We start from the raw sequence: 22273 nt of genomic DNA on the forward strand, positions 1-22273 counted from the left end.
GAAAGGAATTCAGAGAGATGCAGGAGGGAGCAATCCTGAAAGTCCTTTCAGACAACGCCCTGCACTCAAAATGAAACCAAATTTCTTTCCTTGCTCTACAAGGCCCCTACATGATGTGGCCTCTGCCTACAACTCCAACTTCCTCTTCTCTCCTTCCTAACTCGGTCCTTAGGACATGCTGTTCTCTTTGCGCAAAGGTTTCCCCCCAAGAACTTCAGTACGTTCGACGAGTGACTAAGGCGCAGACGCAGGGGATGGGGTGGGGCTAGAGCGGAGGCGGGGCGGGGCGGGGCGGGGCGGAAGCGTGGGCGGAGACCCAGGAAGTGACGGCCCTGCTGGTGGTCCTTCTGGAGTCGGTCAGGTCCGCGGCGCCACCTCTGCGGCCACCGCGTTCCCGGGCGATGGAGAATGGAGCGGTGTACGGCCCCACCACGGAGGAGGACCCGGGCCCGGCCAGGGGCGCCCGGAGCGGCCTCGCCGCCTACTTCTCCCTGGGCCGGCTTCCGTTGCGTCGGCTCGCGCTCAAAGCCTTGCAGCTGGTAAGTCCGCGGCCGGGGTGGGCGAGTCGGACTTGGGGGTAAGGGGTCTGGCTCCGGAGCCTCCGGCCTGCGGGCGTGGGAGGCTGCCGAGCTGCTGCTTCTCGACCTGCTTGTTCAGGAAGCAGCGGTTTCCACACCCCCAGTTCCTTCTCTCTCGGCTGGAAAGGGGGGCGTTACCTCCCGCCGTGGGGCAGCCTTTACACCCCAGTCTCACCCCCACTGGGTCCCCGGTGACGACCTGGGCCCCCGAGCGTGTTGCGCGGGTCCAGGAAATGCGTCGGAAAGCCTAGTCAACCGCTTAGACTTCTTTCACTCCATCCTCTGTTACGACCTCCGTCTCCTCTCCCAGCTGTTAGGCTGCATTATCGACCAAAGTGCCTGTATTTAGACTTCCAAGTGCCTTTTATCTTTCCTGGTTCTTGTGGTTTTCCTGGTACGAGCCCGTGGGGGGGGGGGGGTGCAGTTTAATTTGTTGGTCGAAGTCTTCCGTTGCCACGCACGGCATTGAGATGGATGTTTCCAGTGAATTGTTTCCTAAGTGTTTTATATTGACTAGAAAAAGAATTACTTCTGAATGAGCAATAATGTGTATACGAAGTACACAGTGAAAAGGACAGTTTGTATTTGCGTGCAGGTGGCAAAAGGAGGGCATGGTTTACCCCTCTCTGAATTTCATTGAGTTTTAGTTCACTTTAGGCAGTAAAGGTACCTTAAACCTCATAGTGAAAATATCAAACATCTTTGGATTTTAACTCCAGTTACACACATACTTACACACTATGTTCTGTTTTAAGCAACAATATTTTCTGCCAGAGGAAAAGTCAGACTGCCTAGAATGTTCCTAAGTTGATTTTGCTTGGTGTTTTTTGGTTTTTGTTTTTTGGGGTTTTGCTTTGTTTTGTTTTGCCTTTAGTCATCTCAAGTAAAAATAGCCAGTTGGTTTCCTTGGGAAGAGCTTAAATTCTTAGAACTCCAATAACCAGAACTTACATTCTTAGAACTCAGGTGACCTACTTTTATTAAATTAAAAAAAAATGCTCTCAGAAAACAGGCACTACTTTCTGGTTGTCAAATGATCACATCTGGGAATAGTTTGGAAATCACTTGGAAGCAGGTGAAAGTGTGACCTAGGGAACTGAGAGCGTCTGGCTTTCTCTCCAGCCTGTTTTTAGGGAGTTCCTCTCTGGTAGCCTTTCAGTGATTAACAGGCATCCAGGGCTCCCTTCTGCCATTGTTCCTTTGTATCATGTGCTCCTTATACCCAGAGATACTTCTTTCTGTTCTTTTGTCAGTTCTAACAGGACTTTTTTTTTTTTAAGATTTTATTTATTTATTAGAGAGTTGGAGAGAGAACACAAGTGGGCAGAGCAGCAGGCAGAGGGAGAGGGAGAAGTAGGCTTCCCGCCAAGCAGGAAGCCCGATGCGGGGCTGGAGACCGATTTGGGGCTTGATCCCAGGACCCTGGGATCATGACCTGAGCCGGAGGTAGCCGCTTAACCAACTGAGCCATCCAGGTGCGCCTTCACAGGACTTTTAGATATCAGTGATGTTCCTCTGTAGTGGAGTTGAAATGTATCTACACCAATAGAAGAACTTTTTAGAACAGAAAAGGTTAGTATCTATATCTGAAGTATACTTGCTGCCCTACAGACATTATCAGTATTGGTGTCCTGCCTGTTAAATCTCATTTTCAGTTGTCTGTTTTTCCTTTCTAATTAGAAATGGCACAGCTGAAGTAAAATTTCTCATTACCTTATTTACAGTTTAATAGACTGTATGTAGTTCCATATCCCTGGACTAGACCTACAACCAGAAATTTTGGTGATAGACTTTTTACTTGAATGGGAGAAAAGGAGGAAATGAATTTGCCTTGCAAGGGTTGGTTGTTCCTGCTTGTTCTCCATCATAAGGGGAAGGAGAGAAAGAATAAAAACTAATGTCTCTTCTTGAAATCCATTTACAGGCTTATCTCGGAGTCCCTGCGTGTTGGGTTCCAGACCACCACAGTAGAGCGAGTATCACAGTAAAGCCAGTCTAGTGAATGTTTTGGTTTTCCAGTGCATATAAAAGTTATGTTTGCACTATACTATGGTTTGTTAACTGTTCAAAAATAGCATTATGTCTAAAAAATATATATACATGCCTTAATTTAAAATATATTTTTAAAATTTTTTAAAAAGGTTTTATTTATTTATTTGAGAGAGAGAACACAAACAGGGGAAGGAGAGGAGGGAGAGGGACAAGCAGACTCTGCACTGAGCTCAGAGCCCAGCAAGGGGCTTAATCCCAGGACCCCAAGATTATGACCTGAGTTGAAATCAAAAGTCAGATGGTCAACAAACCAAGCCACCCAGGCTCTCCTTAATTTAAAATATTATATCACAAAAAAAAAAAAATTTCCAACCATTTTCTGAGCTTTCAGTGAATTGTAATCACTGATCACATCACCATAGCAAATATAATAATGCATATGTTTGAAATATTGCAAGAATTACTGAAATGTGACACAGAGACATGAAGTGAGCAAATGCTGTTGGGAAAATGGTATCAGTAGACTTGCTTGGCTCAGTGTTGCCACAGACCTTCGATTTGAAGAATGTAATCACCTGTGAAATGCAGTAAAGCGAAGTACAGTTAAATAGATATGCATTTATTTACTTATGGGGGATTTGTAATGTTATAAGAATACTTTCTTGGGGCGCCTGGGTGGCTCAGTGGGTTAAAGCCTCTGCCTTCGGCTCAGGTCATGATCTCAGGGTCCTGGGATTGAGCCCCACATCAGGCTCTCTGCTCAGCGGGGAGCCTGCTTCCCCCTCTCTCTCTGCCTGCTGCTCTGCCTACTTGAGATCTCTGTCTGTCAAATAAATAAATAAATAAATCTTAAAAAAAAAAAGAATGCTTCCTTTAATATAGATCTTTAAAAATATTTCATTATTGCTTTTGATTTTGATTGTTGTCTTTTCGTTTCTGCTTTGAGTGATGGCCTCTATCTCTTTATAAGAGCGTATATTATGGAGTTACCCAGGAAGTCCCAAGGAAGTTAAAATGAAATAAATTAAAGCTGTCGTGCAGCCTGGGGCAATAGGCACAGTCTTCTTTGCCTTAAGTCACATTCTGCCTTTAGATTGTTTTACTTTAGATAACTTTTTTTTTTTTTAATTAAGTAGATTTGCAGAGCTCCAGTAAGGAAACACCTGTAATGAAGAAACCCATAGTCAGAAGAGGAGGTACTTAAACTAGGGATGTGCAAGCCCTGTGACATTTTACCCAAAATGTGGTGCATTTCCATGTCTGGGTATGTTATTCTAGACCCATAAATCTTATTAGAGCCTCAAAACTCCAAAAGGGAAAGGAACCTTACTCTAAAACTTAAAAATCAGACTCTCTGGGCTTAGGAAATTCTTAGAGTCCAAAGAGATGGAGTTGGATTTCCGAGGTTCTTTTCACCATTTAAGGTTTTTACAAATCTCTGAGGCGCTGTGGGGTGTGCTGGTACAGAGCTGAACACCAAGCAGGTCGAGAGTGGAGCCTACAAACAGGAGAGGTTAGAGATAAGGAGCATAACTAGCTCTTGAGGTTCGTACTCTTGGAATTCTATAGCTGTGTCTGCTACCATTCAGAAAAAACCTTAATTTCGTCAAAGGCTTGTCCAAAACTTAAGCATCCCGTAACTACCATCTGCCCTTCCGGAGCTGAAGAAGAAATACTCAGCTGGAAATGCAATGCCAGGAGTCCTTGCAGTCCTCAGTTTATGCAGTTTCTTTCTTTTTCAGTTTATTTTGTCCTTAGATTGGTCATTATGCACACATACACACACATATTGTCAAGTTTTTATTGTTATTTTTGAGGGAGTTTTTATTTTCAGGGGAAAATTGGCATTGGGCAACCTAGTTCCTTGCTAGTAAGCTCGTGGAATGATTTGAATATGTGTAATATTCCCTCTGCTACAAGCTGACCTTGTGTTTATGGTACCAGTTGAATGTCCTGATGGCTGCAACGTACTGTGGTTATAATGACTGTTCAGACGGGCAATCACCAGTGATTTAAATTTACCGAATTGTAAAATAATGTTACCGTGTAAGTGCCAAGAAATAAGTCACTGAGAAGTAATTTCTATTCGTGCTCTCTTCATTATTTCAGTGTGAAAATTGATCTGTACTAAGTGGTAGTGCTCTATTTTTAACCTTGAGGAAGATCCATAAGGTCAGCAAATTATATCTTTGAACCTTTGTGAGAGTAAATATTTGCCCAAGGCAAGAGAGGCCTAACCTAACTTCAGGCTGACAGATTTGTTTACTTGGACTTTACATAGGACTGCAGGTTTTGGTCATAAGTTCATTAATTCACAAATTAATATAATTTTATAGTGAGGCCTTATAATGAATGGCAAACATCTGAAAGTTCTTTTTGTAAGAAATGTTTTAATAGTAGACTTAAAGATCAATGATGGAGACTTCATGTTTACTATAACGACTGTTAATTTTAAGGAAGACTGACGTTTCAGCAGGGGTAGTGAAACTGAAATGAAGAGAGACAGAGGGTAGTCACTATCTGAATGTTTAAATCACCAGAACTGTGAGTAAGCCGCGTTTTAGTCACGAAGATTTCCCAAATGTGTTGACCCTAGCACATTGGTTTTAATGTAAAATTTAACAGCAAAAGGGGAAATGCACATTAATCTGATTGTAACTTCCAAAATCCAGTTTTAAGGAAAAACCCAGGCAAACATACCTAGTTGTAAAGTGAGCATAATAAACAGCGTTTCAGTGGGGCGGGGGATGGGGTGGGGGGACCAGCACAGAGTGGGAGTCAGGAGACCTGGGTTTTGGGTTGTGCCTGGCCCCCATGGAACCTCGCTGTCAGAGATTCACTCCATCACCTGTAGACAAAAGGGTGGGAGACTGCCCTCCAAGGACCTCCCAGCTCCAAAGGCTTGACAGTTCCCATAGTTCTGTTTGGGTAAGATTTTATGTTATTAGAAGCAGTCACATTGACTATAATGTTGTTAGGTTCTTAATAGTCAGTAAGCAGTATTTCATGTGACATCTTCATGTTACTGAGAGTAAAATTATGTACCAGAAAATAATAATTGAGCCTTTCAACTTACTTTTAACATTCATCATGATTTCCTTACCGAGTGACCTTACCTCTCTTATCCTTAACCACTTTGGTATTTAATGCTGGTGACTACCCATTTCTTGAAATTATTCCTTCCCTTAACTTTCACACTTACATTTTTTTTTATTTTTTAATACAAAAAGTGTTTGTTTACCAAGAAATATATATAAATTAGGAAATATGATTAAAATCAGCGATGCTTCACCACCACCTCACCCCGTCATTGTTTAAATCAGGGATATGGAGTATATTCACTTGTTTATTGAGGAGTTTTCTTATAAAGTGTTAGACCCCTGTTTCTTGCTTGTCAAGTGTGAGCTGCTCTTTCCCCTCCTACTCCTGAACTGTGATAGTCTTTCAGGCCCCACCCGTCCTCTGTTCCTCCTGTCTTCGAACCAGCTAAACCAGGCCTGTAATTCCTGTTGCTTTCATCCGAAAGCCATTGCTCCCTGGCTTGATCATCACATAGCCACACCCAGCTCCTTAAACATTTTCCGTCATCATTCCCCACTCAGGTCAGTCGCCTCATTATCCCTCTGGGGCTTACCATGCAAATTCTTGCCTTCATGAATCTCTTCTTTTTCATCCTCCACCTGAAATGTTCTCTGCCTATCCAGATCCCATGTGTCTCTTGGCCCTGCTTGAGTCTGGCTCTTCCATTTATCCTTGTCTAGCTACTATTAGTCCATGAGAATCCAAGCATTTTCCTGAGATTTCCTGAATCTGCATATAATGGATGGTCAATTAGGAGGTGTATTGTTTTTTTATTGTTTCTTATACACTGATCTTGTTGCTCTATCATTAATGTGCTTATACATTTTACGGTGTTGGATAATAATACTTAAAATGCACTTCAAAAAATTTTTTGTAACTGAGGTAGAATTGACATGTATTAGTTTCAGGTATACAACATAAAGATACTGTAGAGTACTGTGGGAGATTATATAGGAAGGTTTGGAATATCAGACAGATGGGGAGTCAGGAGAAAACTTCATACTGAATATAATTTGTAGTGCTGATTTCTTGGCCTTTAACTGAGAATAGGAGCCAGTAAATGTCCAAACTTGATATTGTACCCCTTTAATCTCTCAGGATGTCCAGGCAAAATCTGCCTCTTAATACTGCTCTGAGGCTTAATTCCTATTAATAAGTTTGGAGCAGGAGTGGTAAGGAAGGCACCGACTGCTGCTAGCTGAGCTGGGTCCTGCCCCTTTCTTACTGAGAATAGACAAGCAGTCTCTATCTCTGCAGAAAAGATTTTATTGTCATATGGCTTACACAGATGAGCATTCCTGATAACCTAATTATTGTGATATGAATGGCTCTGGAGCAACTCGTCTCAGACCCCAGTTAGAGTTTTAGGCTGGTATCTTCTCACAATTAATTGACTTTTATATACCTGAGGTCTATTTTGCAAATTTGTCATAGAGAAACTCCTAAAAGTTGGGTAAGATTTAACACAGAAGCAAGAATAAAACACATGGAATATTAGACATTTAGTATTTTATTTTACTGGAGTCATGTAAAAACTCACCCTGTAATTATAATTACAGGAGACTAAGGAAGTACCTTTACACAATAACTTTCTGAGATTTGTCTTGGTGTGTCACTTTTTATCCTATGGTGTAATAATTGGGAACACCTTACCTAACCTAACATCTGTCTGAAGATGGGTATTTGGGATACGCTGGACTATTTTATGTCTTACTAACTTGTAGGAAATCATAATAATAGGCTCTGTTTTCATCCCTGTATAGATTCTTTTCAGTTGTGTGTATATAGGAAATTATGTATTGCCAGTTGGCGGGGGGAGAAAATCCCTTAGAGACCTTCATACCAATTTAGGTTTGACCATTGTTTTTGAACTTTTTATTTTGAAATATTTATAGATTCACAGGAACTTGTAAAACAAAACATACAGGGAGGCCCTCTGCACTTTGTGTGCATGTGTATGTGTGTGTGACCTGTGTAGCTTCCTAGAGTCACTACCATAACTGTTGAGAACTGTCCAGTCACCACAGGATTCCCTCTACCCCGTTATGGCCACACCTTTCCCCTCTCCCCTGGCCACCGCTAATTAGTTCTCCAGCTTTGTAGTTTGTTACTTCAAGAATGCTGTATAAATGGAATCGGGCGGTGGGGGGGCGGGGGTTGGGTGCTCAGTGGAGCAGTCAGTTAAGCCACTGACTCTTGGTTTCAGCTCAGGTCATGATCTCAGGGTTGTGAGATTGAGCCCCGAGTTGGGCTTCACCCCAAACATAGAGAATGCTTGGGATTCTTTCTCTCTTTCCCCCAGCCCCTCTAAAATAAATAAACAATTCTTTAAAAACATAAATAAATGGAATCCTATAGTATGTAACTTTTGAGTTTTGGATTTTTTTCACTGCATAGTTTGGAGATTCATCTAAGTTGTTGCATGTGTGAAGTTTGTTCCTTTTTATTGCCAAGTAGTAGTCCATGGTAGGATATATCTTGGTTTGCTTAACCAAAGAAAGACATGTGCATGGTGTCCAGTTTCCAGAGCCATTATTAATAAAACTGTAATGAACTTTCATGTATCGGTTTTTGCACAGACATAAATTTTCATTTTTCCTGGTCACATGCAGAATGTGGGAATGTAGTTGCTGGGTCATACAGCAACTGGGTGTTTAGTTTTTAAGAAACCACTCAGTTGTTTTCCAGAGTGGTGTACCATTGACTGCTGTTTGATGGAAATATTTTGTAGCCTGGGTGGCCCAGTTGGTTAAGTGTTCTGTGTCTTGGTTTCGGCTCAGGTCATGATCTCAGGGTCGTGGGATTGAGCCCTGAATCAGACTCCACACTCAGTGGGGCGTCTACTTGAGGTTCTCTCTCTCTCTCTGTCTTCTACTGCCCCTCCCCCACTCATGCTTTCTTTCTCAATGCTCTAAATAAATAAATAAAATCTTTAAAAATGAAAATAATTTGTAGGGTAACATTTTTATAATATGCAACATATCTGCTGATTTTGGTAGCACTCTTGTTGCCATTCATATATCTGGTTGCTTCTACTGGTCTGAGGGGCAAAATGGCATTTCCCAATAGGCTTTGATTTAGGTTACCAGTCATTTTGATGGTCTAAATGCTTGAAGGAAACTCCCTTGGCTTTCACAAAACCACACAAACTGCCCAAGTGAACCTCTCTTCTTTCTCTTCCTTCCTATTTCTGGAGAAGAGTTAAACCCCAAATCTGGGCCCTGAATCCTATCTATAGAGAGCCTCTTTTCTTCCTTGTCTTTAGAGCCACCCACCTTATTGGTTTCTGCCCAAGTATTTAAATTCTCTCCCGTATTGAAATTCCCTTCCCTTTGACCTTGTCCACTACTCCCCTATCTGGCCACTCATGTTACGCTATCCCTCTTGACTCTTCTGGCTCTATCCCACTGCTTTGTCTTCCTCTCACTTTCCACCATGCGTCCTATAATCTCAGCCTCCCTGGTTGACTACACTGCAATGGGCTTGCTGTTGCCACCAGCAGCCTTCTTGTAGCTCTCTGATGTCAGTGTTTCAGTGTTGTTCTTACCTGACTTTTTTTTTTTTAAGATTTTATTTATTTATTTGACAGAGATCACAAGTAGGCAGAGAGGCAGGCAGAGAGAGAGGGGGAAGCAGGCTCCCTGCAGAGCAGAGAGCCTGATGTGGGGCTCGATCCCAGGACCCTGGGATCATGACCTGAGCTGAAAGCAGAGGCTTTAACCCACTGAGCCACCCAGGCGCCCCCTTACCTGACTTTTAAGTACCATTCATTACCCGTGCTTACTTTCTCTTTGTAAAAATACTTTCTCCTTGGTCTGCTACCTCTTTGGACTTCTGCTCCTAATTGTCCTTTGCTGGTGTTACCCCCTCTGCACATCCCTTGAATCTTGGGCTAGCTCAGAGTTCTGGATAAAGTTGGCTTTCCTCATTCTGGGTGATCTCACTGGCTGATGCCCATGTCTTCATCTCCACCCTAGACCGCTCCCCTGAGCCACAGACCTTATATTCTTTTGCCTCCTAGACACCTCCTTTAACTCTTTCACAAACCCCTCACACATGTCACCTTTAAAACAGAATATATTCTCTTCCCAGCATGCTTGCCTCTAAAAAAAAGGGTGGGGGGGCAAAAAAAACCCTGACTCTTTTTTTCTGCAGTAAGTCCTCAGTATATTAATACCTTATATACAACCGTGGGAGTGCTATTAAATCCCACTTGCATTTAATTGAGTTGCCAGATTTGCTGGACTTTACCATTGTCCATTCAGTACCATTGTCCATTCAGTGCATGGCTTTCTGACCCACGCATGTCTTGAGCACTCTTGCCTCTGCCATTAGTTGACTTGGGTTATTCCCACTACCAACTATACTTTTATGGTCAAACATTTAATTAAATATTACACAGACTGAAATTGAGTGGGAAAAGGAATTGTTTTTGTGAAAACTAAATTGAATGCTTTGGAAAGTCCGAAAAAATAAATTACTAAAGTATTTTCTGTGGAATTAAGTAAGAGTGAGATAACCGTAAAGGGCTAGTAGAATTAGTCCAGATCTAGAAGGATTCTGCACTCTGCTTCTGAAGTGTCCAGGTCTTGCCCCACTTCAACTAAGCATTAGTCTGCAAGTGGTAATAATAGATGATGAAAGTGGTTAATGCAGAAAACATGATGTGGAATTCCAGTCAGTAGGCTCAAAGTCTGAGAAAAGCCCTGTTTAAAAATATTGGTGAATAAAATGCCTTTTTGCTTTAAGTTAAAGTGTTCAAGTCTGTTATCTTTTTTCCTCCCTTATTTGTACCCGTCCTGATAAGGGCTTCTGCCACCTCTTGCCTCTCCCAGTGATTGCAGGAGCTGTTCTCCATTATCACTACCCAGCTCACTGTCTTCCCCTGGTTTCTTCCATCAGCTTCCCTATTGGACATCTGCCCCAAGATTGGCCCTTCCCCAGCCCCTTCTCCATGCCGTAGCCAGTGAAAACCACTGAACGCATAAGCCTGAACATGTCACCTTTACTTTTAAACTCCTAGAATCCAGACTTTTAAAAACTAGAAATTGAGGACATTTAGACCTAGCTTCTGCTTATGCCTCTAGTCTCGTCTCATCGATTTTTGGGTTTTCTTTTTTTTAAGATTTTATTTATTTGACAGAGAGATCACAAGTAGGCAGAGAGGTAGGCAGAGAGAGGAGGAAACAGGCTCCCTGCTGAGCAGAGAGCCCGATGCAGATGCGGGGCTTGATCCCGGGACCCTGGGATCATGACCTGAGCCGGAGGCAGAGGCTTAATCCATTGGGCCACCCAGGTGCCCTCATCTCAACGTTTTTGTGCTGCCATCCCCTTCCTTCATGCTGGGTACCTGAACCATGTTGACTGAACTCGTTCTGTCCATTCAGTGGAGGTGGTGGGATCTGTGCGTGCCTTGGGGTGGGAGGGTGCCAGACCTCTAGCCACCAGGTTTGCCTCTGCTCCTTCTCTGCCTGGAGCTTCCTTCCCTGTCCTTCACCGCCCCGCCCGCCTCCCCCCTCCACCCCCGAAACTGACCCTCCTGTCCCATCAAGTCTCTGCTTTCCTTCAGGAGGCCTTTCTGACCCGCAGGCGGAGGGTCCCTCCTGTGTGCTTTTACAGCAACACCCTGTATTTCCCCCAAGTCTAGCTTTTAGCACTTGGTAGTTAATTATTCGAGTCCCTGGATTCCCTTCAAGGCAGCTGTACTGTGAGGTTCTGTGGGGATCAGGTCCAGCCAGTAATCTCATTTGCTACAGTCTCCACTTCACAGAGTTGAGTGAACAAATGAGTTTTCTGAATACCGGTTTCTGTGGAGAACACTTGAGTAAACCACTTTGCTTCTTTTGTAGTTGCTGTCCCTGCTGGCCTTTATCTGCGAGGAAGTCGTGTCACAGTGCACACTGTGTGGAGGACTTTACTTCTTTGAATTCATAAGCTGCAGTGCCTTTCTTCTGAGTCTCCTCATCCTCATTGTGTACTGCACTCCCGTTTACGACCAAGTCGATACTCCCAAAGTCAAGCAGTCGGTAAGCCTGAAGAAAATAGAACCCCTTGACGAAGAACATGGCTCTTTTGGAATCTTGTGTAGTTTTGTTACTCAGACAAGTGTTGCTTTTAAAACTCAGTAGCATGAGAAGACGCTCCCCATGGTGCCAGCTCTGCCCCTGAGCAACTCCATTTTTCCTGCCAAGAAGGGGGTGGAAGAGGGGGAAAGTAAAATCAGAAAGGGAGGGACAGATGAGGTCAGGAGTTTACAGTGATTGGTGGTTTAGTCTCATTCACACTAGGTATTTCTTAAAGATTAGGATTTTTGTCACTTCCAATTTCTCACATTTCGGAGCATCCCTCATGGGTTCTATAGTCGTCCATTGTGTTCCTGCTCTACACCAGGCATTATGCGAGACGCGAGAGAGAGTGATGAGCTAATGTGATGTATTTCTGGAGCTTTTCAGAGAAAGCACCACATGATGCTACCTATTTTGTTTTGATTTTTTGTTGTTGTTGTTGTTACGAAAGAAGTTACCAGTAAGTGAATTAAGGCACTTGTTGAATTCATTGTTCAGAAATTTCCCTTTTAATGAAAGTGCACACAAGAATTTTATTTTCACAGGATCAGTGTTGCATAACTTTCTGAAGACCATCTGCTGGCGCATATTTTTATTTGAGTAGAGTGTGGATTTGTGAGATGACACATGAGATGATTCACATGTTTACTGTACTTAAGAATGGAGACGTTTCCTTCCTCAGTAGCACTGAAGCTAATAATAGTGGTTTGTGAAGAATTGTACGTGTCAGGGTTGCCATTCATCTCTCTGAGGGAAAAGATACAAATGAGGGTGAATTTTTAACTGTTAAGAACAAGGGATAACAGAGCAATACAAACCAGTAAGATTCTATTAATTTTTTAAACTAATGGGAAGTAAGCATTGGGTCATATATTAATATAAACCTAAAAGATGTACTTTTTTCTGTATACCCTTGAGTACATTGATACAACATTTTTTATCTTTTTGATAAGAAACAAGATTAAAATATTTTCCAGTTTAATGGTCTAACTAAACAATGTGAAGCATTTATTATATCAAAGAAGCATTTGAAAGTTATTTTTTAAAAAGTCATTTTAGAGTAAGTACTGATATTAAAATGTTAGAGGGGAAAATAAATCAGTTGTTTCATTCTAAAACAGCTTTTGTAAATATTTTACTATATCTCTTTTGGGTCTTTTTTGTCTGTTCATAGGTGATTAAGAGACATAGCCCTATATGTTGTACTTTTCACCTAACATTATAAGGATTTCATGTTTGTTTAAAACGTTTAAAAATCACTTTTACTCTCGCTCTGTTAATGTACCTAAATACTTTCTAATATCAGAGAAGTTTTTAGAAAATGTTTTGAGAATGTGGTGGTGGTGGTAGTGTCTGGGGGGTGGGGGAAGATAAGGGGAGATCTGAAGGGTGGGATCTTTTCTATTCCATGCTGTTGAGACTCAGGTTCTGTTAAGAGTAACAACACCCAACACTAACAGGACATTTATTGTGTGCCTGGCACTGATCTAAGCCTTTTCTACTGATTAATCTTTAGAATCACCTCTGAAGAAGAACTGTTATTACTCCCACTTTGCAGATGAAGAAACTAAGGCACACAGATGTTAAATAATGAATTCAAAGGCATAGAGCCAAGAAGTAGCATAACTGGTATTTGAACTCGGATAGTCTGATTCTAGAATCCATGTTTCTTCAACACCACGTTCTTCTTTTTTTTTTTTTTTTTAAGAGTTTTATTTATTTATTTGACAGGCAGAGATCACAAGTAGGCAGAGAGGCAGGCAGAGAGAGAGAGAGAGGTGGACGCAGGCTCCCCACTGAGCAGAGAGCCAGGGCCCTCTCAGCGGGATCGCGGGGCTCAATCCCAGGACCCTGGGATTATGACCTGAGCCGAAGGCAGAGGCTTTAACCCACTGAGCCATCTAGGCGCCCTAACACCATGTTCTTCTGCCTCAGAATGGTTGTCTTGTTTAATGCCTCCTTGAATATCTCCAGATATTCTCCAGATATCAGTAAATGTAGTTTTATTTGTATGTCACAGATTTGAAATAATATTCAAAGAAATAGGAAAAACAGAGTAGTGCAGAAAAACCACCTCTTTTAAGAAGCAAAGAGAAAATCTCAATTTTTTTTTTAATCTTAAATGCACAGTTGACATATAGGAATTCTGTATTGGATGCCTTATTGATATTAGATTTAGGAGACTGCACCTCAGAAAACTCCGAAAGTATCAGACTTAAAACCCTTTGGAATGGCCATCATTTTACCAGTTTCTCCTGAGTCAAGTGTGCATGTCAAGCACTGGTTTCAGTTGGCATCTGAGAGGAGACTTATAAGATTATACCTGAGAAAACCCTTGGAAACCCAAGGAGAATTTCATGTCATGAGCTGCATTATGAGGAGATAAGGAAGCTTTGATAGAGTAGATGAACTCAACTTACAAGCTCATTTTGGGTCACTCACTTGGAACAATTGAAAGCAATATGTTACTGCAGAAAGCTTAAGTGTCTAGAAAACATACTATTGGCATAATTTTATGTAGTTAATGACAGGTGGTTCTTCTGATTCTTTTTTCTAGAGTGCTTTGCAGGCACTAAAGTACCCTCAGAGAGGCCTTCCTAACATAGAATACAGATTTTCCCAACTTACAGTGGGGTTATATCCCAATAAACCTGTCGTAAGTTGAAAAATGAGTCAAAGTGCATTTAATGCACTTAGCCCCCTGAACATTATAGCTTAGCCTAACCTACCCTCAGTGTGCTCAGAACACTTACATTAGTATCCAGTTGGGCAAAATCATTGACCACAAAGGCTGTTTGATATTAAAGTATGGACTCATGTAATTGGGTACTATACTGAAAATGACCAACAGCATGGCCAGCCGTGTGGGTACGGAAGAGTTGTCAGCGTACCTGTTGTTTACCCTTGTGACTGGTGGGTGGCCAGGAGCCACCGCCGCCGTGTAGCATCACGATGGGGGATCGTCCCATACCATGTTAGCTTGAGACAGCATCAAGATTCACAGTTTGGAGCACAGTTTCTCCTGAACGTGTAATTACATCATTTAAAGTTAAAAATCCTAAGTGGAACCATTTTAAGTCAGGGACCATCTGGACTTTGAAAGGGAAGAAAAATTTTTTGTTTCTGCCTTTTGGGTTTTTTTGCTGGAAGTAAGATGGATTTAATAAACCTTTGGCTTTGATAATATCAGTATGTCCTTGAGAAAAACACACACACACACACACATGACCTTTTGGGGGAACTGCTCTTATTAAAAGATTATCTTGTGGGGCACCTGGGTGGCTCAGTGGATTAAGCCTCTGCCTTCGGCTCAGGTCATGATCTCAGGGTCCTGGGATCGAGTCCCGCATCGGGCTCTCTGCTCAGCAGGGAGCCTGCTTCCCCCTCTCTTTCTCTGCCTGCCTCTCTGCCTACTTGTGATCTCTGTCTCTCTGTCAAATAAACAAATAAAATCTTAAAAAAAATAAAAATAAAAATAAACAAAAGATTATCTTGTGATGTACTTTGAATACGCCATGTCCAAAGTGTGGATAATGTTCCTTTATGGCCGGGGTTGGTGGGTGGTGTTAGTGAATGCCAGACTGATGGAAAAGTTAGAAGCTGAAGTATGTAGGTTTGGGCTATATGAAAATAGACACAGAAAATACTGTGTTGCTGAAGTTTTTTAAAAATAAAAAACAAAAGAATTTGTTTCTGTCAACCTAACTGTGTTCTTTATGCACGTTACAGGATTTTTATCTTACTGCGGGAACGGGATTTGTGTTTTTGTTGGCATCCATCATTTTCATTTCCACACATGATAGGACCAAAGCTGAGATCGCTGCAACCGTGAGTATCTCATATTTCGAATCCTTGCTTAGTTTTGTTTCCTTAGAAATATGGAACTTGGAAAGTTCTTGCCAAGTGATACAATATGGGAGAGTAGTTTGTCTTGTAACTTACTTTTTAGCGTAATTTTAAATAGAGGACCTAAGTGCAAATAAATACGATAGCCCTAGCAATCTAGAACCCATCTTTAGAATCTAGAATAAAAACCCATTTACTCCACTTATGAACATGTCACTGCTAATGGAAGTGGTAGAATTGACTTCGTTATCCTATATTTTTCTACTTTGCAGTCCAGAAAAAATACACCTACATGCCATGCCCTGTTCAAGGTGTAGAGAATACATGAGAGAAATGATCCAAAGGTTGAGTCTTTATAATAAAAGATAGATAAATAAATGTCTTTATCTGGAAGCCTTGGGGGAGGGGCAATTTTTTTTTTTTTTTTTTTAAGAGTTCAGTATATTCTGGTTTTTCAAAAGGTAATCCTGCATATATTATATGACACCTTCAGACCTTCAGAGGACTTGGGGCAGCACCCTGTAATCCAACATATTAGTATTTCTGAAGCATGAATATTCACAGTAAAAAGGATAAAGACTCTAAGTAGTTTTACCTCATGCCACTTTTGAGCCCAGTAAATTATGAAAACTTCACTTTTGTGGGTTTTTGGATTTGAGAATGACAAATCAGGGCTCGCGCACCCGAATTGGTGCTGGTCTTATGAACGTGAGTAACTGATAGCTGTGGAACAAATCCTCTCATAAGTCAGCTGGGTTCCAGTTAATCCTCGTCTCATGGCAAAAGTGAAGTTATAATTAATTGACTTGGCAGCTAAATAGATCATTAAAACTATTTTTAATTACAGAACAACTCCGTAGGAGTTCAGGGCCTTGCATGGTTCTATCTACCTGTTCACAGGAGTGCTGTTTACAAAGCACACATGTAAAGCAAGTGTAAAAAAAACAAATTAATGCTGAACTTTGACTCATTCCAGCCACAAGTAGTATTTCTGCATGGGCACGTGAACCAATGGGTACATGAAGAGAAAATCAGTTTTAATAGACCGTTATGGTTAATTGCAGTTTATATACATATTTTTATTGTGGAGGAGTATGGTAAGAGTGATCAGTAAAATGTTTTGCAGTGTGGATATGTATTACTAGAAAATCCTTGGAGGGGGTGCCCCTGGTTGGCTCAGTCAGATGAGTAGTTGACTCTTGGTTTTGGCTCAAGGTTGTAAGATTGAGCCCTTGCCTTGGGCTCCGAGCTCAGTGGGGAGTCTGCTTGAGATTCTCTCCCTCTGCTCCTTCCCCAGCTTGCTCCCTCTCTCTCTCCCTCTCTCTCTAAAATAAATAAAATTTAAAAATCTTTTTTTTTTTTTTTGTCAGAGAGAGAGAGAGTGAGCACAAGCAGGCAGAGGGAGAAGCAGACTCCCTGCTGAGCAAGGAGCCCAAGGTGGGACTCGATCCCAGGACCCTGGGATAATGACCTGAGCTGAAGGCAGCAGCTTAACCAACTTGAGCCACCCAGGCATCCCTAAAATAAATAAATCTTCAAAAAATACAATAAAATCCTTGGAAGAAATGAAACAGAGTTGAGGAAAATTGAGTTGAAGGGGGAAAGAGAGCATGGCATGAAATTCTGAGCTATTAAAACAGCTTATTTGTGTGTTACAATTAGGTGATGTGTTAGATTATCACAGTATTTCGATTTCATTGGATATATTTAAGAGTTAATGGTAGTTTAAAAACTCAGTATAATATGCTGGAAATTACCTTTTGCAACTGTTTAAATTATGAAAAAATTTGCAGACTAAAATGAGTGAGGGAAGCCATTTAAAAAAAAGAAATTGAAGTATGTGAGCAAAAGATCTGGACGATCATTTGTCTGGATGTCCTGCATGGCCCGAAGCTCTCAAGGGGATCAGGGATGGCTTCACAGACACGGTGATATCTGGTCTGTCCTTAAAGCATGTGATATGTTTGTCAGGCAAATAAGGGGATAGATACCAAGATACCATCAAGCCAAAATGAAGACTCCAGAGGGGAGAAGTGACTTGGGTTTGGAGATGGAGGATTGGTAATTAATTGTAGGTTGGACAGATGTGCTGGGGCTGTTTGGGTGAATTAGTGAATTTGGAGTTGAGTTTGCTTTACAGTGGCATGAGTCAGAATGCATATTCTTTAGGAGAGAGGGGTTGGGAGTGAAGGGTCAAGAAACTGGAGCAGATGACAGCAAAATGTTAAAAATCTAGAACAGGGGCTCCTGGGTGGCTCAGTCGGTTAAGCGTCTGCCTTCGGCTCAGGTCCTGATCCCAGGGTCCTGGGATCAAGTTCCACATCAGGCTCCCAGCTCAGCTGGGATCCTGCTTCTCCCTCTGCTACTGCTCCCCCTGCTTGTGCTTGCTCTAACCCCCTCTGCTCTCTGTGTCAAATAAAATCTTCAAAAAAAAATCGAGAGCAAAGTGCTGGTTACCAGAGGGGAGGTGGGTGAGGGGATGGGTGAATGGGTGATGGGGATGAAGGAGTGACTGGAGATGAGCACAGCGTGACATACGGAAGTGCTGAGTCACTGTGTTGTACACCTGAAACTAATATTACACTGTATGTTAACTAACTGGAATAGGAATAAAAACAAAAAACAATAATATAATAAAAATCATGGAGAGATGGGGTGTTAGAGGTGGAAGGGACTTTAGCCATCACCTGCATCCATTTTTCCTTTTTACGGAAAAGTTCTTTGCCCCATTTCTTTAAGAGTTTTGCTAGTGTAGATCCCTTCTTGACAGAACTCTCAGAATGTTTGATCATATGTTAGAAGAGTACAATGAGGAAGTTATTTAAGGAAGTTGGAGTAGGTCATGGTGTCATGTTGCTGTGTCGTTACAGTGTGACAGTTAACTGGAAAATGGTTTTTAGGTAATGTAACCTAGACGTATCTTGAAAATAGAGTTTCTGTTGATGAGTCATTGGATAGTGATTACTTCTTGCCATTTTCACCTATGCTCAGCTCCCTACTCACATAGTTCCCTTCCCTCCTCTGGGGTCAGGCTGACCATGGCTAATAATCTTGTGTTTTGTATCATTTTATAGGATTTTGTTTTTCCTCTGTTAAACTTAGTATCACAGGTTGACACCCCACACATACACATGCACACATAAGACAGGACATCTCTATTTTGCAAAACTTCAACTAATAGCCATTATTCTAGAATTTCTTTTTATAACATCTTTTTGATGCCCTTAAAAAGTCCTTTATTACTAGGATTAAGAATAATGTGTATAAGATAGGGATGCCTGGGTGGCTCAATTGGTTAGACATCTGCCTTTGGCTCAGGTCATGATCCGGGGGTCCTGGAATTGAGTCCTCTGTCAGGCTTCCTGCTTAGCAGGGAGTCTGCTTCTCCTTCTCCCTCTGACCCTCCCCCTACTAGTGCTCTCTCTCCCTCCCTGCCCCCGCCTTGTGCTCGCTCACTCAAGTGCTCTCTTCGCTGTGCACGCACGTTCTCGGTCTCTCTCTGCGCACGCTCTCTCTCTCAAATCTTAAAAAGTAAAGAATGTGGATAAAATTGGTGAATTGTCTCGCTTGTATAAAACACTCCCAGGGCCAAGTAGGAAATGGGAGATTATATTCCAAAATCTGTCACATAAATCCTTGCTCTTTCTTCACCTCAGGTGTTTGGATTTCTAGCAAGTATTATGTTCCTGTCTGACTTTGTCATTATGTTCTTCGAGAGACGACAGGAGTCCCAGATGAGGAAACCAGAGGCTGCCAGGAGTGCAGGGGCCCTCACAGAACCCCTTAATGCTTAAGGACTCTGGGGACCGGGTGTTAAATAAGGTATTGACTGCGTGCCGCCTGAACCCTGGCCGAAGCTCATGTAGAATTTGTGTAATTGTTAAACCACTTCTTTCGGAGAGCAAGGGGAAGGACAGGAAGGCAGTTTTATTAACTTTTGCCTATGTGCCAGTCACCGCAAATTAGGTCAGTGTTTTTGGGTTTAAAAAAAATTTTTTTTTAAATAACAGTTAAAACTTCTGTCACATGAAATGGTTCTACTTTTTTGTTTTGGAGGTGAGGACAGTTTCTTTAAATCTCATAGTTCAACTGATTCTGATTTATTCTGTCATTGTTAACTAGGCCTAGCTTTTAAATTAAGACTGTACAGCCAGCATAATTAAGTTTATCAATTTAGAAATTGTTTTATTTTTAAATTAATTTGTTTAGCCAGGAGTTTTTTAGGTTTGGTTTTTGGTTTTTTGTTTTTTTGATGATCAGATAAAATTTAATGTATATTTAAGAGATCACTATTTAAAATATTGGACTAGGGGTTTTTTTTCCCCTTAAAAATATAATACCCAGGCTTTATTGTATGTCAGCCTTAAAATTATATTGTTTAACATTTTAGGATAATTATTATTAACTCTTTCTGAGACCTTTTATAGCCTAATAGAAACTGTATAGGAGGTGTTGGTATTTCGTATATATAAAAGCAACAACATCAGAAACCCCACGTTTATACTGCACTTTGGTGGTTGGTGATAAGCAAAAAAAAAAAAAAAAACAAAACCAAACCCCCCCCCCCACAAAAGAACCAACAAACATTATAAAACATGTAGAAGAAATGGAAGAAACTCTCATGGCTAAGGACCAAAGATAAAGAAGATACACTTTTTGCACCATACAGTGAAAGTAATTATAAAAACAGTCTTCAACCACTTACCACTGTCTAAAGAGATAAGTTTACACTATGAGTTCGAAATTGGTCCCTTCCCTTACTGGCATATGGTTATTTCTACTGAAGTTAATACAGCTCTGTAGGTCCCATTAAGTGTTTTCCTTGAAGGCGTCCCTCTTTTTAAGACCCCAGCCTTTGATTTTTCTTCTATTTGAGATTCTCCTTGTTCTGTCTCTTTATCCCCATGGTCCATATGCTGCTTCATCATCTGACAGAGGTGAGCCTCTAGCTCCGACTCTTGCTTGATGGTGGTGGTCTTTAGGTGGTCCACAATTTGGGGCCCTTTTAATTGCATAGTATATGTAGCAGGATCTTTCGGGTTTTTGTTCCCACGTTGGGCATTACTCTAACCTCTCTTTGGGGGAGCCCTTCTTAAGGAAGTGAGGATCTAGCAAATCCCACCCCAGTGAATACTGATGATGGTGTAAGGGAGTAGTCAACCCATTCTCAAGAGACACTTCATAACTGGTTCTGATCATTTGGGACAATTGTCTCTTGCTGGCAGGCTGTCTTAGAGACCACCAGACAAGGCACTCAAGATCAGACCTTTCTGACTAAGTGGTTTGCAGAATAAACCTGTCTTGTCCTCCTCTTGGATTTTTGACTCCGGACGCTAGAGTTCAGGCAGTGAGCCCAGGCATCTGGTGTTCTTCAGGACTTCAGTGGCGGCCTCCTGGGCTAGCCGGCCTGGGTTTTCTATTGGAAGGAGTGGAATCATGTTTCCAGTGAGACAATTTAGTGACCCCGCCCTTTTTAAATTTCTCATTTGTGTGTTGTCAAGGTGGTGAATGTGGTGATCAGAATTCATCATTATGGCCAGACCCAGCCTCTACTCTGTCTTCACTGACTCAGGACCTTAGCCCTTTACCAGAGCTTGGGTGCCAGCTGGTGCTGATGGTGTAGTCACCGCTGCCTCCCTGGGAGGCAATGAAACCGATCACTGATGCTGTCGTTACTGGGCATGCCATCCAAGAGAGGAGAAATAGCCTTGGTCTGGGCTCCAAGAATGAAGAGCAGTGCAAAAACAACCCTCTTCTGGTCAGCAGGTTCTGGAATTTCCCATCTAACTGTACCACTTTCATTTGAAATACTGTCTAGACCCAGCTGGGTTTCACAGAAAGTGGTCTGGGCTACCTCTGCCCCCCCCCCCCCCACGCATGGACTTAGTTGAGGTTGATGGACATGTCCCCGCCGGCCTCACACATGGAGTGCGTTGACATTGAGCTTCAGCTCTGCTTGCTCTGAGGCTTTGTTTCCATTTGTTCGATTGGGGCACGAGTGGGCCTCATAGCTGCCACTTAATCCTTCCCTTTTCAGAAAGATCATATATTCACTAGTATTTTTGGTCACTCTAGAACTTTTCTTCATAGTGGTTGTTATGGGACCCGTGACTGATAGCCTCCCTCTTCTATCGTAGAAGGAATGAGAGGAAAAAGACCTCTGTGGAAATGTGGAAAATAAAAAGTTTTCAAGGAGAACTTGGGACCAAAACCCCTTCTATGTCCAAAACAGGGCACACTGAATAAACTGAAGTTTAACATAATTTTTTATTAACAGCCATATTAGACTTAATTTGTTATATTTTATACAAATAAACTGTTTAGAGTGGTTTTTAAAAATTATAAGGGAAATGCACATACAGTATAAAAAATTTTATAATTGTTGTACTTAAATTATGTTCTGTTTGGGGACTGGGAAATGTATTTTTACATTGTTTATGGCCAATCGCTTTTGTATTTATCGATTTAAATCCTGTGTGTCTTCTTTTTTTTATCATCTCTCTCAATGTCAAATTTTGTAGTCTTTTTAAATAAATCCATTTTATTGTCTGACTTTGTATTTGTTTCATTATTTCAGAATCCTGATGCTCAGGGTGCCTGGGTGGCTCAGTCAGTTAGGAGGCTGCCTTCAGTTCAGGTCCTGATCCGGAGTCCTGGGATCCAGCCCCACATCGGGCTCCCTGCTCAGCGGGGAGTCTGCTTCTCCCTTTG

At 41.8% G+C, this 22273-nt stretch overlaps 1 protein-coding gene across 3 annotated transcripts; it reads left to right on the top strand.

Annotated features, from left to right (window-relative positions):
- Positions 1–362: 362 nt before the first annotated feature.
- Positions 363–22161, top strand: LOC111159126 (CKLF like MARVEL transmembrane domain containing 6). Of its 3 annotated transcripts, none has more exons than XM_022521547.1 (5): positions 363–539; positions 11501–11677; positions 15446–15544; positions 19219–19384; positions 22140–22161. In XM_022521547.1, exons 1-4 carry the CDS (start codon positions 402–404, stop codon positions 19354–19356), a joined length of 552 nt encoding a protein of 183 aa, XP_022377255.1. In that variant the 5' UTR covers positions 363–401; the 3' UTR covers positions 19357–19384; positions 22140–22161. The 3 variants fall into 3 exon arrangements, with proteins under 3 accessions (XP_022377255.1, XP_022377254.1, XP_022377253.1); XM_022521546.1 differs by lacking the exon at positions 22140–22161 and adding an exon at positions 21064–21862; XM_022521545.1 differs by lacking the exon at positions 22140–22161 and having other exon boundaries at positions 19219–19770.
- Positions 22162–22273: the final 112 nt, after the last annotated feature.

This window comes from Enhydra lutris, unplaced genomic scaffold (genome assembly GCF_002288905.1).
Source record: "Enhydra lutris kenyoni isolate GAN:26980312 unplaced genomic scaffold, ASM228890v2 scaffoldscaffold66, whole genome shotgun sequence".
NCBI classification, from domain to species: Eukaryota; Metazoa; Chordata; class Mammalia; order Carnivora; family Mustelidae; genus Enhydra; species Enhydra lutris.

What these genes read in the sequence shown, in the direction of transcription:
- LOC111159126 (XM_022521547.1), top strand. Translation starts at nt 402, where the DNA reads ATGGAGAATGGAGCGGTGTACGGCCCCACCACGGAGGAGGACCCGGGC. An exon ending in CGCTCAAAGCCTTGCAGCTG is followed by an intron (nt 540 to 11,500) that starts GTAAGTCCGCGG and finishes CTTCTTTTGTAG; the next exon opens with TTGCTGTCCCTGCTGGCCTT. An exon ending in AAGCTGAGATCGCTGCAACC is followed by an intron (nt 15,545 to 19,218) that starts GTGAGTATCTCA and finishes TCTTCACCTCAG; the next exon opens with GTGTTTGGATTTCTAGCAAG.